Genomic DNA, 15,912 nt, shown 5'->3' on the forward strand with positions numbered 1-15,912 from the left:
GAAATTAGAGGGATTTGTAATTGGAATTGGAATTTGGGATGGTGAGGTTGGGATGCCATGGAATGGGGTTATTCACATGCTTGGTTGCCTTGTCGGTTGGTTAGTTGGGGCTTTGATATAACTAACTGGCAATGGGGAGGGTGGTGAGGTGGTCAGATGAGGAGATTGCAATGGCGATGGCGATGGGTTTATATACGTAGGTATCTATATATAGTGGATGTGGATTCGTAGGTAGTGACTAAGTGGATTGATTACCTATCTAATAGAGAGATTTAATACTTGATGGTTGGATGCGTAAAGTTGTTTATTTTTGAGGGTCTGTGAGATGTATATGTATATGTAGTTATATGAGATGGATAAGGATTCATCGTAATACGACCAGAGATGTATATGGGTAGGCAGATGGTTCACTCTCCTGTGTATGAGTGAGCAATCATGGTATGGTATGGTATGGTATTATGAGCTTGTGGGATTATTATAACTTCCTATAGGTACCTATCTATCTACCTCTATTAGGGCGTCTAATAGTTTGAACGATAATTCAATAATAGAAGGGGTTGAATGTTTGCAAGTAGTTGGAATGATAGGAGCATTTGAATATCTACAAGCATCTAGAATCTTTGAATCATTTGAGATGTGGGATTTCAATTGGGATATTGAACTATTTTGCATGTTCTGATTGTTTTTACATATTTCAATGTTCTAATTATTTTTAGATATCAAAAGCTCAGATTATTTAAAATATAAGATTTGATTTGATTGGGAGAAGTTCTTCAAATGATTTAGAATTTTGAATGGTGTTTAATTTTCTACTGGTTTATGAAACTCTGATTGTTTTCAGATATTTAGAGATTCGAATCATTTGAGATGGCGGACTTGATTGGGATGTTGAACTATTTTCATTGTTTCGAATGTTTTTAGATGTTCAAATCTTTATGTTGTATGAATATACTTCGGGCTTTTGAACTGGTGGATACCCTAACTCTGAATGAGAGTGAGAGAGTGAGAGAGTGAGAGAGTGGGTTATTGTTATGCGTCTGAAAGCTACGGTAGATGATGCTTAATAGGTCTAGAGATTGAAGAGGTGGAGTGAATAGATGGATGGAAGGGTATTTTGTAGATGCGAGCTATTTTGATCATCATTTCAAATCAGAAGAATCAAGGGGATATATCTCATCAATCAAGATTTCAAAAAGGAAAATCGTAGATTTGACATTCCATCGCTTAGATGTGAATACAAGTAAGTGTATACAATAACTAGCAGATATCTTCTATTTTCTGCTCCTTTCCATCATGAGGTCCGAGATCTAATTTGAGAGTTCGTCCAAAGAGTTCTAGGAGGATCTCGAAACAGATTTTAGAGATAGCGGGATCGTAGCGACCTTTTGAAAGTTCGTCGCGGATAAATGCGTCTTTTGTGTTTTGTGTTAGCATTAAGGGGTATCTGATATTGATATTGATATTGATAGTTAAAAACTTACGCTGAGCCCATGCAACCTCATACCAACTGAATACAATCCCCTTCTCTCTCAAAGTTTGTCTGATGAGATCTCTTCCCTCAGGAGGCACATGATTATCCTTACATCCATGAATCATAGCCAGTTCGCCCTTGATTTCCGAGGCACGAGCAAGACTGTCGTCTTTTTTGCCGAGACCTAGAGTTGCACTGTGGAGATCGGTGGCGAAATATGTTACTGCTGCAGCGACACGAGGGTCGAGAGCACAGCGGTAGGCGAGGTGACCGCCGAGACACATTCCCGTGCTGCCGATGCGACCATTGCAGGTAGGGAGGGAGAGGAGGTAGTCGATCGTTAGGGTGGAGTCTTCGTCGTAAGCTTCGAGGGTCTGTGGGTATGTGGTGAGAAATGTATGGAGATGTAGAGAATAGAATTGGAAATATTGATCTCGGATATATAGGGGCTTAAAGTTGTAGTCGACATCTGATGTTGGAAGGAACATACCTTGGTGATCTTGTATTCATTGCCTGCATCAGTTCCGGGAACATCATAAGCGAGAGGTTCTGGGCCGGTAAACTCATGGTATGATGAAGGTGCTGCAACAATGTACCCTTGCCCAGCGATCTGTCTTGCGAATCGGGCAACTGGTCCAGTGACTTTTGTGAGAAGAGTGTCAGCATGTACTCTTGTGTATTCATATATAGCACGTGAGTGCGGGGTTATAAGATAAGTAAGCAGGAAGACATGGGGTATTGTGATATCCCTTGAGCAAGTCCCATAGGACTCCAACCGATGAGTTGTCAGTTGGAATCCTATCACTCTGATAAGGATGTAAGAAGCTCAATGAAGACCAATGACATGACGTTAAGAAATATACAGATTTTGTGAAGAGGTTGAAACACCCCACTAACCTTGATAAATCTCACTGAAAACAACAACACCGGGAAATCGTCTAGATGTGATAAAAGGCTTCAGCTTTGAACCTTATTAGACGGTAGAAAAGATTGTACTACACACGCTTGAGGGTAGTTGGGAATGGTAGGATGGAAGAGAAAGATTCCTAGATATGATTAGCTGGGATTGATCTGTGGTGAGGAGGGGGGTATTCAAGCTGTACTCATAGATCCTTCTTTTCCTCCAGCTTTCGTTGGAACATCATGGTGAGTTTCTTGAATTAACATTTTGGAGATAGATGTAATATGTTGTTGGTGATCGAGGGTATGTGGAAGTTTGAATACCCGGATGTCTACTCCAATAATTCAAGCAATAAAAAATGAGAGGTTTTGGTTGATATTGTTGATATTGTTGGTATTGTTAGTATTGTCAAAATGAAGCTTTTCACAGCTATCCATGAATATTCGACTTATGATTAGGTCACCGTAGCCCCTCGTTATGGTGGACCATTGAGACAACTTCGGACAGATCATAATAAATACTTGTATGGATGGATGGTAGAACCGTTTTTATTAGACCCGACCCTTCCGAGTGTATAATAATAAGGTTAAGGGGTTTTTATCAATCCATGTCATTGGATTTTATTAATATGTATGTAATATTGATGCTGGCAGCTAGCTGTATGTACTGCGTGCACACATTTTCATTGATTGCATATTAATAAACCTGCGATAAGGAATTTGGTGCTTGACTTTCTACCCATTTCTCCCATTTCTCCCATTTCACCATCCTACCCATTTTCTAACATTCCTTTCAAGATAATCAATCATATCTCCTTCTCAAAACTGTCTTCCTCTTCCTCCATGATACTTTGAAGCTTCTATTTCATCTCCATATTCCGAAATCTCCATTGCATCATCTGGTAATAAAAGAGGTTCTATCAATCGAAGCTTTGGTACCTACCGAGTTAACAAATTTTACCTACCGCGAAACAGCTTCTCCAAAAACCTCCACATCAACCTTTTCCTCGAGTCTAATAACTCAATACAACATTGCTGTTTACACCACAACATCTTTCAGCACATAAGCTCATTGAGTTGGAAGCTTCCCAATCCACAAACAAACAATGTCTAGTGTGAAAACCAGACGACAAACAGCGGCCGCTTCTACACCATCAACTCCCACGCCCGCAGCTCGTGAACAAGTCATCATGAATGGCAATGGTAATGGTTCGGCACACAAATCCGAAGAAGCTGTTTATGTTAAAGAAAACATATTTCTCTTCTGGCCCAACGTTATCGGTAAGCTTCCTCAAATCTATATGCGAATAGGATGGCGCATGCTAACTCTTCATAGGATACTTTCGAATCGTTCTCGCATTAGTATCTCTATACTACATGCCCCTTCATCCACGCACCTGTACACTTCTCTACAGTATCTCCTGTCTTCTCGATGCTCTCGATGGATATGCTGCCCGCTACTTTGAACAATCTACAAAATTTGGTGCGGTATTGGATATGGTGACCGATCGTTGTACCACGGCCTGTCTGCTGGTCTTCCTTTCTTCAGCCTGGCCTCGATGGGCTCTTCTTTTCCAAGGACTCATCTCGTTGGATTTGGCCAGTCATTACATTCACATGTATGCGACTCTTGTTATGGGAGGAGGAGATACCAGTCATAAGCAAGTCGACAAATCTCGAAGTTGGATTTTGAACTTGTATTACACAAACAAGGTATTTACATCTATCTATGTATGAAATATCTAATGCTTAAGCTAATAAAAAATGACAGACTGTCCTCTTCCTCTTCTGTGCTCTTAACGAAATTTTCTTCATCGCCCTCTACCTCCTTTCCTTCTCCTCTCCTCTACTCTCACCATCTCTCCTCCAAGTTACCAACAATGGCGAAGCAGCGAGCACACTCGTTCCCGGAAGCCCCTCTAACCCATCTGCCGCATCCCTTTTTGCCAATCCCTACAGCGCTGGCGCATTGGAACTCGCACGCGCAAATAAGATGGATTCAACCTGGCCATGGATCATTGCCGGAATTTCATTCCCCATTATGGCCGGAAAACAAATCATCAATGTCGTACAATTGGTCAAAGCTAGTCGATGGTTGGCCGAGGGAGATATTCAAATGAGGAGAGCAGCTGGATTACCAAGACAGTTAAAGGAGAAATAATTTACCTTGTGACAGGAGATCTTTTTTTTTCTTCTCTCAATCTTTGTGGGATTTATTCTGTTCGAGTCTTTCCGACTCATTTGTGTATCGTTTGGACCTTTTAAGATTCTCTTTGCACAAATCTACACTTCAGATGTGTAGTTGTATCAGATATTTTGGCTCATGTATAGTGGCGGGTTTTTTGCATTCATTCATCTATTTGAATGATTGTTTGTTCATTCATTTGTGATATTTATTTTGATCTTATACAAATAGGAAGCATAAGGTAGAAGAGGAAATGGCGTCGGGATTCATTTGCAGCCATCTAAGTCTTATATGATTGATAGGCATGTGAAGTTGGGTCTGTAATGGGAATTGATCACAATCAATATAATAATAATATTCTACTGATTTTGGATTGTTGATGTTGATGTGTGTGTGTGTGACGATGAGTATCGTGGGTTCAGATGAAGTGATTTTCAGTGTGTATGAACATGGGTAGTAATAGTGTGTGGTAAAGGATGTCGAAAAAAAAGAAATTGTAAGACTTGCATACATACATACTTTAGGTAAATCAATCGATGTATGTAGGGTATGATACGTGGTATTCTGTTCATCTTAGTAGCTTTTGATACTGGCAGGTGGTGGAAGGATTGGAGACTTGTGGGCGTTGGATTTTTTGAGTCACGAACGAACGAAATGCTTTGCTGGTTGGAAGTTTGAAACGATGGATATGGAGATGGAGTGGGTAGCTACGTATGCAGGATGAGGTATGGATAGAGTATGGATGGATGGATGGATGGATCGTGAAGAAACGGTGAACGGTGAATGATATGTACGGTATGGGTAGGTAATGGTTCTTGGTGTTTGTTTATTGGTGTTTGGATGGATGGATGGATGGATGGATGGATGGATGGATGGATGGATGGATGGATGGAGTATTTGGATGGAGTATTTGGATGGAGTCTGGACTGGAGATTGTGGTCGCGTGAGGGTTTGGAACTTGGGATACCGGTATTACGAAGTAGATTGCTGGGTAGGGGGTTTGCAATTAGGTGGAAGAATGGGTGGATGGAATGGATGGAAGGAAGGATGGAAGGATGGAAAGATGGAAGTAGATGTAGAAATTTGAGATCTGGGTTTGCTGTTTGATATCTGGATTTGATGATTGTATATTTGCTTCATGGATTGAGATGAGATGTCATACCTACTAGGCATAGAATTCGTAGATTGGATACCTAGATTGATATCGTCGAAGCGAACTAGCATCTATAGGTTACTACTCATTGCATTATACCTATATAATAACTGACCAAACCGGATATCTGGTTTAGGAAAGACGAGAATCGGAGGTTGTTGTTATGTAGAAGAAAGGGATGGAGAGTTGATAGTAGGTAGGTAGACATAAGTGTGTCTATCGAGATGTATTTATTATAGATAGATATTAGATAGATGATAGATATCAGATCTGAGTAGTGTATCGGTATATATATAAAATGCAGATATCTTAATCCCATTCCCTTCCATCCCATCAAGTTCTTCTCACGTGGCCCAATGGTAAATTGTTGAATTGGGTGGAAACTTGAAAGAGATTTTATGGTTCCCGAGGTCGAAAGGGGTGGGTTAATGTTGAATAGTTAATTAGTTAGTATCGCTCAACTGAAGCTAATCCCGTAACCTTATAGGGAAGATTGGTTGGAGTGAAGACTAGGTAATGATTAATTAATAAGGCTGTACCAGTATTTGTACTGGTACCGAGTAGATTATGCTATTCATAGATACGATGGCTAGGTCAATCATTGATGTGTACCTAGGTAATTGTGTGAGTAGGCATTGCATTGGAGCCCCTCAGTTTCTACGGAGTCGGTATTCTCCTCTAATCTCTCAATATAGTTGTATAGTTGTATAAAATGTAAAATATACTCAACATACTCGTAGATCTCCAAGTGAAACTACAAACACATAAGAACTAGTTAGATAAATCTCATGAGTTGTTAAATGTCACATGTAGCTTTCTTATTACCCAGTCATAGCTACGACCTACTCACTCATACTCATACATAATCCCCTCTGGTCATGGCGGGGGTTTTCTTCCTGAACGTAAATCTTCGAAAACTACGTCCGGTCATCTAATAATAAAGTATTCATCTAAGTGATACCTATGAAATCCGATGACCTTAACTCTTCCACAATACATAGATATTCAATCTTCACTCGTCTCTCGTCTCTCGTCTCTTGACTCTTTCCTCTCTCGTCACTCCCATCAACTTCACTCCACTCATTCTTCTTAACATTTTCGCTTCTAGAACGAAGAAACCAGGGATCAAAGTCCTCTCCACCCCTCCCTTCCCTTCCCTTCCCTTCCCCTCCCCACTCAAACTCAGTCAATCCAATCAACTTTTCTTCTTAGACCGACTTATGTCAGTCCTCTGACGGGGTATCCCATCTCATACCATACATACTTGCCATCTCAAAATTCCTACTTAATATGCAATGCCATTCACGAGCTGGCTAATAGACCAGGGCCATGGTAAAATCTACTAATACATGACAACCACAAACCACCACAACACACATCACCCATTTATAACTTTCCCATCACAACTTCAATCGGTTCAATCTTTTCACTTCAACTCTGGTATGCATCGATATAATCACAAAATTAGGGATTCATCATTTCCATTTCTTCCTCCTACCACTCAATTCTCTTCCAAATCATGTCAGCTACGTCACCCCCACCACGAACTCGATTCGATTCCACTCCGATTGAGGAGACGGTGAAGAAAGTGAGAAAGTTTGCCGTCGAACCGGTTGAAACGACGACGAGAAGTAATAAGAAAGAAAACATAGAGCAAGTCGAGAATGCTATAGAAAAGAAGGACTTTGCCGCCGCCCCGCCCAAGAGACGCTTCCTCCCTCAACCCGTGGAAACGACACAAAAGTCAAGCAAAGCAAAATCACCAAGTCCTCTGCCAACTCCGGAGCTTGCTCCCGAGTCTAAATCACAAGCTCCAGCTGCCGCAGATTCATCGGCCCCAAGAAGAAGGTTCACACCTCAATTGATAGAAACGTCAAAGAGGTTCAAGAGATCTACCACGCCTGGCCCGGCTACCTTACCCACTGATAAGACGGATATAACACCGGTATGCTTTGCAGTTACAGTCCTTCTTATTACTCAGTATCTAACGTTTCTAGGGCACAAATCATATCTATGCGGAGAAAAAACGAAAATATATACGTCCAATGCCAGTTCCTTTAGCACCCGACAATACTCCAGTTTCTTCTTCTGCAGATATACATTCTCACATTCCACTTTCACTACCGCGTCGACAACCCTCAATGCGCCCTCACAACAATACTAGAAAAAGCACGCGATCAAATTCTTATCAACCAGAATTAGACCCTATAGACTCGGATGAGAATTCACGGGAAAATTCGGAGAACGAGGATGAAGATGCCGAGTCCACACCGTCTCTATCTGGTTCCTTGGGATCTTCGGAAGATTCCATGTTAAAGATGCAAATGGCACGAACACGAGAAAGTTGTGATGAGAGATTTGCGGGTTATCTCCTGGCACTAGCTGCGAAAGCTGCCGAGAAACAACTCATGGAACAAGCATTAGCGGCATTCCCCAACGAGTCTGCTTACGAGATTGTGGAACATTTCTACGATAGGGAGATCGATACAGCCTCCGAAGAAGATTCCGTAGAAGGTGTAGGCATGTTGGTGGATGATGCACATATTCAGGAACTTCGTAGAAAATCTACAGAGGTTGGGTGGGCAGCGAAAGAAATGCAACAACATCAGGAGAATTTGAATCGGTTGAGAGAAGAGGAGACCAATAAGAGAGGAGCTGAGGAAGCCACCGCCCCAACATTTCACGATCCTTTTTGGACAAATGGAATGACGGATAAAACTCGGCCAAGTGGCACTCCTCAAGATAAACAAAAGGAAGCTGAATTGGTTCGAATGCGTAATGCAGCTTCTCCTCCAATGCTTGGTGGTGATTTAGTCTTTCGCATGTGTCCCTCTCCAAAGGCGACAAAATTCGAATCCGATCAACGACATGACGTACAACCACATCGAGTCGAAGATGGAGGAGGTTTGTGGGGTGGTTATTGTGTTGCCGAGGAAAATGAACAATATCTCAGTCCGGATGTTGTCAAAAGACCACAAATGATTGCAACCCCGCATATGGAAATGGATGATCCGTTCTCTTCCGCGTTTTCAAATGCAGCGCCGAATGTTCCTGCCAAATCATCGGACAGAAACAAGGGTGGTGTTCATATGCTGAGTGGACTTGATGATAGGTTAAAAGCCGAGGTTGCGAGGTCAAAATCGGAAGATATGTTGTTGGAAGAGTTTGATGATACGTTTGTTACCCAAGTTTACAATTACCTTTCCCTCGGATATCCATCTTTAGCTCGGCAATATGACGAAGAATTAGCAAAGATTTCTCAAATTCCGGAAGAGGAACTGAGAGTAGATGACAAGAGTCAGAATATCAAAGGACATATTGGGTTAGTGGCAGTTGATGGTCATGTAGAAGAGAAGAAAGGGAAATTTATTAATGGGGAAAGGAGTGAAGGTGGTTATGGTGCTAGATGGAAAGCATTACGAATCTATATTCTGGAATGGGCGAGACAACACCCTTCCATGTCAAATGGTGCAGCATCACCTAGTGCTTGGGGTGTAAGAGCTAGGAGGGGTAGTTGGGCGATATGATTTAATTTTTATATCGTACGAAATCCCGGTATAAGGGGTATAAATTTCGTTATCCTTTGGCGAAGAGAATCAAAGCAATTTGTGAAAGCAGGACAAAGTAGAAAGTTGGGCGAAGGCGTTGAGGGATTTTTTTAATTTATTTTTTTCGTTGCGTACATACATATATATATATTTATGAGACAAACGGCAGCCTTGGGATATTTATTTATTGAGATAGGTTGAAGTATAAGGAAAGGGAAGGAAGGGATGGCAATGGAATATTTATTGTTAGTAAATTACGAGTAGTAAATTTTTGGGGATTGGTGATAGGGAATGAAATGATAGGAAAGGAAAAAGTGGTTGTTTTTTTTATGAGGGTCGCTTGTTTGTATATGATATGTGGAGTGTATAAGGGGGGTAGATGGGGTTAAATAAGAGGGGAGATAGAGGGGTAGATGAGAAGGGAGATGAGAGGGGAGGTGAGAGGGGAGGTGAGAGATAGAATGGGAAAAGAAGGATCAAAAGGGCGGGGTGATGGATAGATATATGTGGGTAAATTATATATTTATAGAATGATAGGTTTATGGTAACTCGTACTTTTTTCTTTTGATGGGTTTTGTGAGTGTGGATCTGTGAGTGTGGAGTTTAGACTTGTGTGGTCTTGTGGTGGTTTTTAGTTTTGTGATGGGATGGGATGGGATGGGATTGGGATAGGGAGAGGTATGAGGATGGGGATGGGGGTGAGTATGAGCATAGGAATGGGGATTGGTATAGGGTGCGAAAGTAGTTGATTGATTTTGATTGTAGTAGAGTGATTGAGTGATTGAGTGATTGAGTGATTGAGTGATTGAGTGATTGAGTGATTGAGTGATTGAGTGATTGAGTGATTGAGTGATTGAGTGATTGATTGACAAGCTATCTGGATATTTGAGTATTTGGTGATGATGATGAAAAAGCATAGTTGAGGATATGAGATTGTGGAATTGTGTGAATTGGAAGTACAATTGTAAATGAGAAAAGTGGTGATGTTTGAGAAGGGTAGTGAGATGAAAGAAGAGGAGAGATGGAAGGGAGAGGGAGATGTAAGGGAGAGGGAGATTGGTGGACTGAATGGAATAGATGAGTTGGGATGGAAAGGGATATGGATGAGAGGGATGAGATAAACTGAATGAGTAGATGTGTTGGACTGGAAGGGGATAAAAGGTGGATGAGTGAAGGAGATGGGTAGGTAGGTAGGTAGATAGGTATATAGATGGATGATATGGATGATATGGATGAGATGAATTATAAATCTGAAGAGAGAGAGTAGAGGGGTGAAGGAGATAGGTAGGCGTATATATAGGTAGATGGAAGGGTAGATAGAAGGGTAGATGAAGCTGAATAGGAAGAGGAAGGGTAAATTGAAGGGTAAATGAAGCTGAATAGGAAGAGGAAGGAGGAATAGGGGAGATGCATGGGTGAAGAGGTATAGAGATCTAGAATGGGATTATGAGTTATGAGGTCATAAGAGGAGAGGGTAATATAAAATGTGAAGTCGAAGGGGGTAAGGGGGCATGAAGAGGAGTGATTAGTTGAGAGAAATGGGAAAAAGAATCAAAATGAGAATAGGAATGAGAAAGTGAAGAGTGGAAGATTAGGAGATTAGAATGGGAATATTGGGATGGATCGGAGGATAGATATAAGAGACTGAGAGAAGAATGGAGATGGATGTTGTATATGTATATACTCGAGTATGTGCGTGTACATATATAACTTTAACCATGTGATTGAATTCGATTTATATTTTACAGAGAGCGTGAGAGATAGGGGAAGGTAGATTGATGGTTTGTAGGGAGAGGCGCGAGCTTAATGAGGAGAGGAAAGGTGTAGATGTTTGTGAGAGGAATGGATGGATTGATGAATGAACTTGGATAAACTTGGATATGGGAGATTTGAGGTTTGAGATAGAGTAAGGGTGATCATGGTGAGCTTAGTGACAAGGATGAAAGAAATGAGATGGAATGGGAATAGAATTTGAATATTGAATATTGAATGTTGAATGTTGAATGTTGAATGTTGAATGGGATAGAAAGATAACATACACTCTTAGCAATACAGCAACACAGCATCCCCAGAGTAGAAGAAACCACCCGATGGCATCCACATATTCAGGAATGGATAGTAAATCGACTACTTGCATAATCTTCATGAACTGTCGATGTAGGTAGCTCATCTGTATGTGGTTGAGATTTAGTCGAAGGATTTACCTCGAGGTTTGGTTTTGGGGAATGGAATTTTTTTATACGTCTGCAATGATCTATGGGAATTGCAGCTGGGGATTCGGTATATAAAATGGATTTTGAGTTTAGATCTGAGGAGGGAGAGGGAAGAGATGAGAGATGGAGAAGAGTGGTTATGACGATTTGATTATTTTATTGGGTATGAGGTGTTTGTATATTGAGAAGAATTCTGGGGGTAGATGTTTTATGGTATGTTTATGTTTATGTTTATGTTTATGAAAATGGAATCAGAATGAAATGGAAAGGAAAGGAAAGGAATGAGACAAAGGATTCTTGTGTTTGGATGAAAGATCAGAATGATTGAGATTAGAGAGTAGGAAATAGGAGAGTTGAGGAGGATATGAGGAGGGAGAGGGGTAGCGAGGGAAGAGATGAGAGGTGAGATATGAGGAGGAAAGGGAAGGAGATGTTTGAAGTATGCTTGTATTCTTTATGAAAGTCTTAAGAAGTTGAGAAGTTGAGAAGTTGAAACTCGGAAGGAGAAGGGAAGAAGAGATAGAGAAGAGATAGAGAAGCAAGATGTGGCTACTTATATATGGATATATACGATATATGTGTCGATATTATCCTATATTCTAAATTCTATGTTCTATATTCTATATTCTATTTATACCGAATCATCTCTCCCCCTTTCTCTTCTTCTTTTTTGAACAACTTATCCATATCATTCCATTTCTCCAACCTTCAATCCATATCTCCTCTACACTTCATTCCTCTCTTTCTCAAAATTCTTATTCCAATTCCCATACCCCGAGCTTGAAACCCCCCAACAAACAAAGAGGAGACGAGACGAACACTAAAACAAATACACAGTACAAATTACTCAATCATACCCAGAAGAATACATACTTCAAAGTACCTGTCTAGTAAGTATACCAAACCCAGTATCCTCATAAACTTTCTATGAAAGGACTCCTGTAAGTTCAGTATCCCACTTTTCGGCCACCCCTCTTTTCAGCCACCTCATAAAATATATATATACAATTTTTAAACTTCAATAATTCAACAACTATCCAATTACAATACAATCTTCTATAGCATCAATTTCATATATACTATCAGAGTCCACCCTATCAATTTCATAATCATCAGCTTTGATTTGAGCCTGGTATATAGCCTTAATCCCAGAAAACTTTGAATTTAGGCTAATATTTGTTACAACGGATTAGTAACAAGCTGTAGAATCACCAACGTATAGGCTATAATGGTATTATAGGCCTCAGTGATTCAGCTGCAGTATACCGGGGGACACTAGGCACCCAAGGAAAGCCTCAGGCATGTATATAGTATTAGTCATAGGATATCCTAGAAGCGTAGGATACAGTTCCTAGGACAATAGGTCCTAGGAAACACCGAACATAACTTTGCAAACTTTTCGCGAAGTTATATTAGTAAGATCCCAGGGGGTTAGCCCCAGGATAAAAGGATAAGCTAGGACAATAGGAATCACAGGACAAGTGTCATGTGATCAAAAGCCGATCGACTTGTCGGTCGACTTCAGTACGAAGGTCTATATAGGGAATGGGTTTCATTACAATGTAGAGCTTTGTGCTCAAGATAACAATCATTAGTTTCATTACTATAGTTACGAGAATTGCAACCAGTTACAACCTTATTGAATTCCTACTTGAAGTCTAGTCTAAACCACCTCGAGAGATCTCTAGCCACTTCCACGTGACCCTAGAGGCAGCTCCCGTAACAATATTAACCTTCCTCTTTTTTTTTAGATATAACATATTCTAATTTGTATTCTAATTCTTTTATTCAATACTTAAACTTTATAATTTCATAGTTCTTAATATCAAATACTTTTTAAATCTTTCGAAAGAGTAATCAACAAGCATATAAATCTGTTTTTTTTTTTCAGATTTCAATATTAATATATATTTTCGTAAATCATTTACTTTTTATAATATTTTCCATCAAATCAAAAATGAATCTATATTCTATTAAAGTATGAAATTATCATTTGAAATCGAATTCAAACTTTGAACTTCTTTATTGTTATTTTCAAGTAATAATCTAAACAAAAGAGATTTAATATAGTTTTGAGGCTATAAACCTGAAGCTCTTTATCCTGAAATAATATTATTCAAAGTTAAACTTTTTAATCTTACTTTTTAATAATATACAAGAAAATTCCTCTTACTTATAAGTATAGAATCAAATAGTGAATCTAATTTATTAAATTTATACTAATATTTATATTTTAAAAAAGAGAATATTAATAAATTAAAAGATTGTAATATATATAATATATATAGAAAAAGGAACAAAAGATATATATTGTTCTTGAAATACTCAAGCATAAATTGAGTGGTTTTGTGGCTTCTATACTTGTCCAAAACAAGCAATCTAGTTTCTTTTGGATCAGAAGGGGTGGTTTGAGGAATAAAGACCTCTTTTAGCCATACTAGACCTGTTTCATTAGTAGTCCATCTATTTTCTGTAGTATGGAATTTTCAATCCTTATATATATCAAGCTTAGTAGAGAACCATTGTTGTTGAATACTTTTACCCTTATATATAACAAGGAATAATAATGCTTTTCCTGTAGTAAAGATATACTTAATAAAAAAATCCAACTTTTTGTGCCAAATTGCTTTTTTTGAATAAAGCATCTCTCAGCACTTTCAAGTATTATATCATTCAAGCCCTGACCTTTCATAATACCAGCTTCATTTATATTCCATCTGTTTTTCCAACTTAATGTGGATAATAACCGGCAAATTCAACTTTTCGAAGAACTTGCTAATAATTTCGATAATAGTATCTGAAACACATTGATTATCGATTCTGATTTGTCTTTTGGTTCGAATTTCAAGGTTTCTAAGTAGGAAGTTGTGTATCCATTGTTTTCCAAGTATAGGTTCATTCTCTTTCATCTTAAAAAGGATTTCGTCAATTTCTTGTATCTGCCGATATATAGGACTAATGCTTAAAACCTCTTGAACTAATATTCATTTGATTAATACTTTCTTTTATATTAGAACTATCTTTTGCATATTTTGAGCACCTTTTGATAGAAAAGGTAACCTTTTATATAGCATTGAAGAATAATACAAAGTATTCCATAATTCAAATCAGTTTTTTTAATAATCATACCTCCTACTATAACACTAAGTGCCATAGCAATATCATCTTCGATATAATTACTGTTCATAATATAATTAACAATATATCAAATTTTTGAATCAATTGATTCAATAGTTATTGAATCATTAAAGATTGAAAAGAGGTGGTTGGTTAGAGTGGTGAGATTTATGAGGTGGCCGAAAAGAGGGGTGGCCGAAAAGTGGGGTACTGAACTTATATAGATGAAGTGATGAAAGCATTAAGTAGCCAACTAACTAATTAGATAGCTGATATACATATATGTATTTTCCCTCGACTATAGAATCTAGCTCATTCCTGACAACTTGAGGACTAGAGACTTGATTAGATGGATCCCCTTTTCACCTTTCCACCTTTCTAATTTATATCTTCGTATATTACACTAGGTACCGAAACTACCCTCATCTCATCTCATCTTATCTGATCAGTTATTACGACGTGAGGACTCCCACAAAGCCATATTAATAATCACATCACATCACATTCACATCACTTTCAAAGTTCAAAGATGAACGTTCGCAATCTTTTCAACTACTCAGTACTCACACTACATCAGCATCTCCTTCCCACTCCCCAAACATATCACCACACACACGCTCCCTACAGCTATCCAAAACACACCCCTTATTATATATAAACCTCTCCGCAAGTCCCCCCCCCCCCCCCCCCCCGCTCCAGCCTACAATATAAAATCTTCAATACATAATACATACGACTCTCAAACAACGAGACGAACGCGCATCACACAATGAAATTCTCTTGAGAAATCTGCGGAAAAAAATCTTCCACCGAGTAAGAGCTTATATACACAACTCCACTCAAAACTCGCAACCATCGTTTGGAAATTTCATCTTCATCTCCATTTGCATACCCATCCAATCTTGCAATTTCTCTGAGCGATCACTTGATATAAAGTCCCACCAAGAATCCTCCTTCCCCAACCCAGATTCAAAAGGATATAAACATGAGAAGAGGTGATAGGAAGAGTAATTACGTTGCTGTAAAAAATACAGTAAGTATGATCAATACAAAAACTCAAATTACTACCCCGAGGAGGAGTAAGAATTGTATTAGTAAACAATGAATGTGTTCTTGAGGGTACGAATACAAATATAAATACCAGGCCGGTTTCGGAGAGGCTGTAGATATGCAACAGAGATGTGTGAGATGTGGGAGATATTATGATTGGTAGGGATGTGATGGGAAGGGGGGAGTGGGGGTGTTCATGTTGGGGAATCTGAGGAGAGAAGAGTTTCATGGAGAGAATTTACTCGGTACTCATATGGAGGTCACCTACACATTAT

At 39.2% G+C, this 15,912-nt stretch overlaps 3 protein-coding genes across 3 annotated transcripts; 2 read left to right on the forward strand and 1 right to left on the reverse strand.

Moving 5' to 3' along the window:
- Positions 1-1,257: 1,257 nt before the first annotated feature.
- EAF01_002291 (uncharacterized protein) lies at positions 1,258-2,638 on the reverse strand (the record flags this gene model as incomplete). Its single annotated transcript, XM_038910543.1, has 6 exons — positions 1,258-1,412; positions 1,482-1,845; positions 1,962-2,113; positions 2,369-2,409; positions 2,475-2,517; positions 2,575-2,638. 6 exons carry the CDS (start codon positions 2,636-2,638, stop codon positions 1,258-1,260), a joined length of 819 nt encoding a protein of 272 aa, XP_038773465.1.
- An 839-nt stretch (positions 2,639-3,477) lies between these two features.
- EAF01_002292 (uncharacterized protein) lies at positions 3,478-4,532 on the forward strand (the record flags this gene model as incomplete). The annotated part of the gene is made up of 3 exons (XM_038910544.1): positions 3,478-3,652; positions 3,708-4,084; positions 4,143-4,532. The coding sequence occupies 3 exons, from the start codon at positions 3,478-3,480 to the stop codon at positions 4,530-4,532; spliced, it is 942 nt and encodes a 313-aa protein (XP_038773466.1).
- A 2,696-nt stretch (positions 4,533-7,228) lies between these two features.
- Positions 7,229-9,236, forward strand: EAF01_002293 (uncharacterized protein; the record flags this gene model as incomplete). The annotated part of the gene is made up of 2 exons (XM_038910545.1): positions 7,229-7,654; positions 7,707-9,236. The coding sequence occupies 2 exons, from the start codon at positions 7,229-7,231 to the stop codon at positions 9,234-9,236; spliced, it is 1,956 nt and encodes a 651-aa protein (XP_038773467.1).
- Positions 9,237-15,912: the final 6,676 nt, after the last annotated feature.

This window comes from Botrytis porri (assembly GCF_014898465.1).
Source record: "Botrytis porri strain MUCL 3234 chromosome Unknown BPOR_003, whole genome shotgun sequence".
Lineage (NCBI taxonomy): Eukaryota > Fungi > Ascomycota > Leotiomycetes > Helotiales > Sclerotiniaceae > Botrytis > Botrytis porri.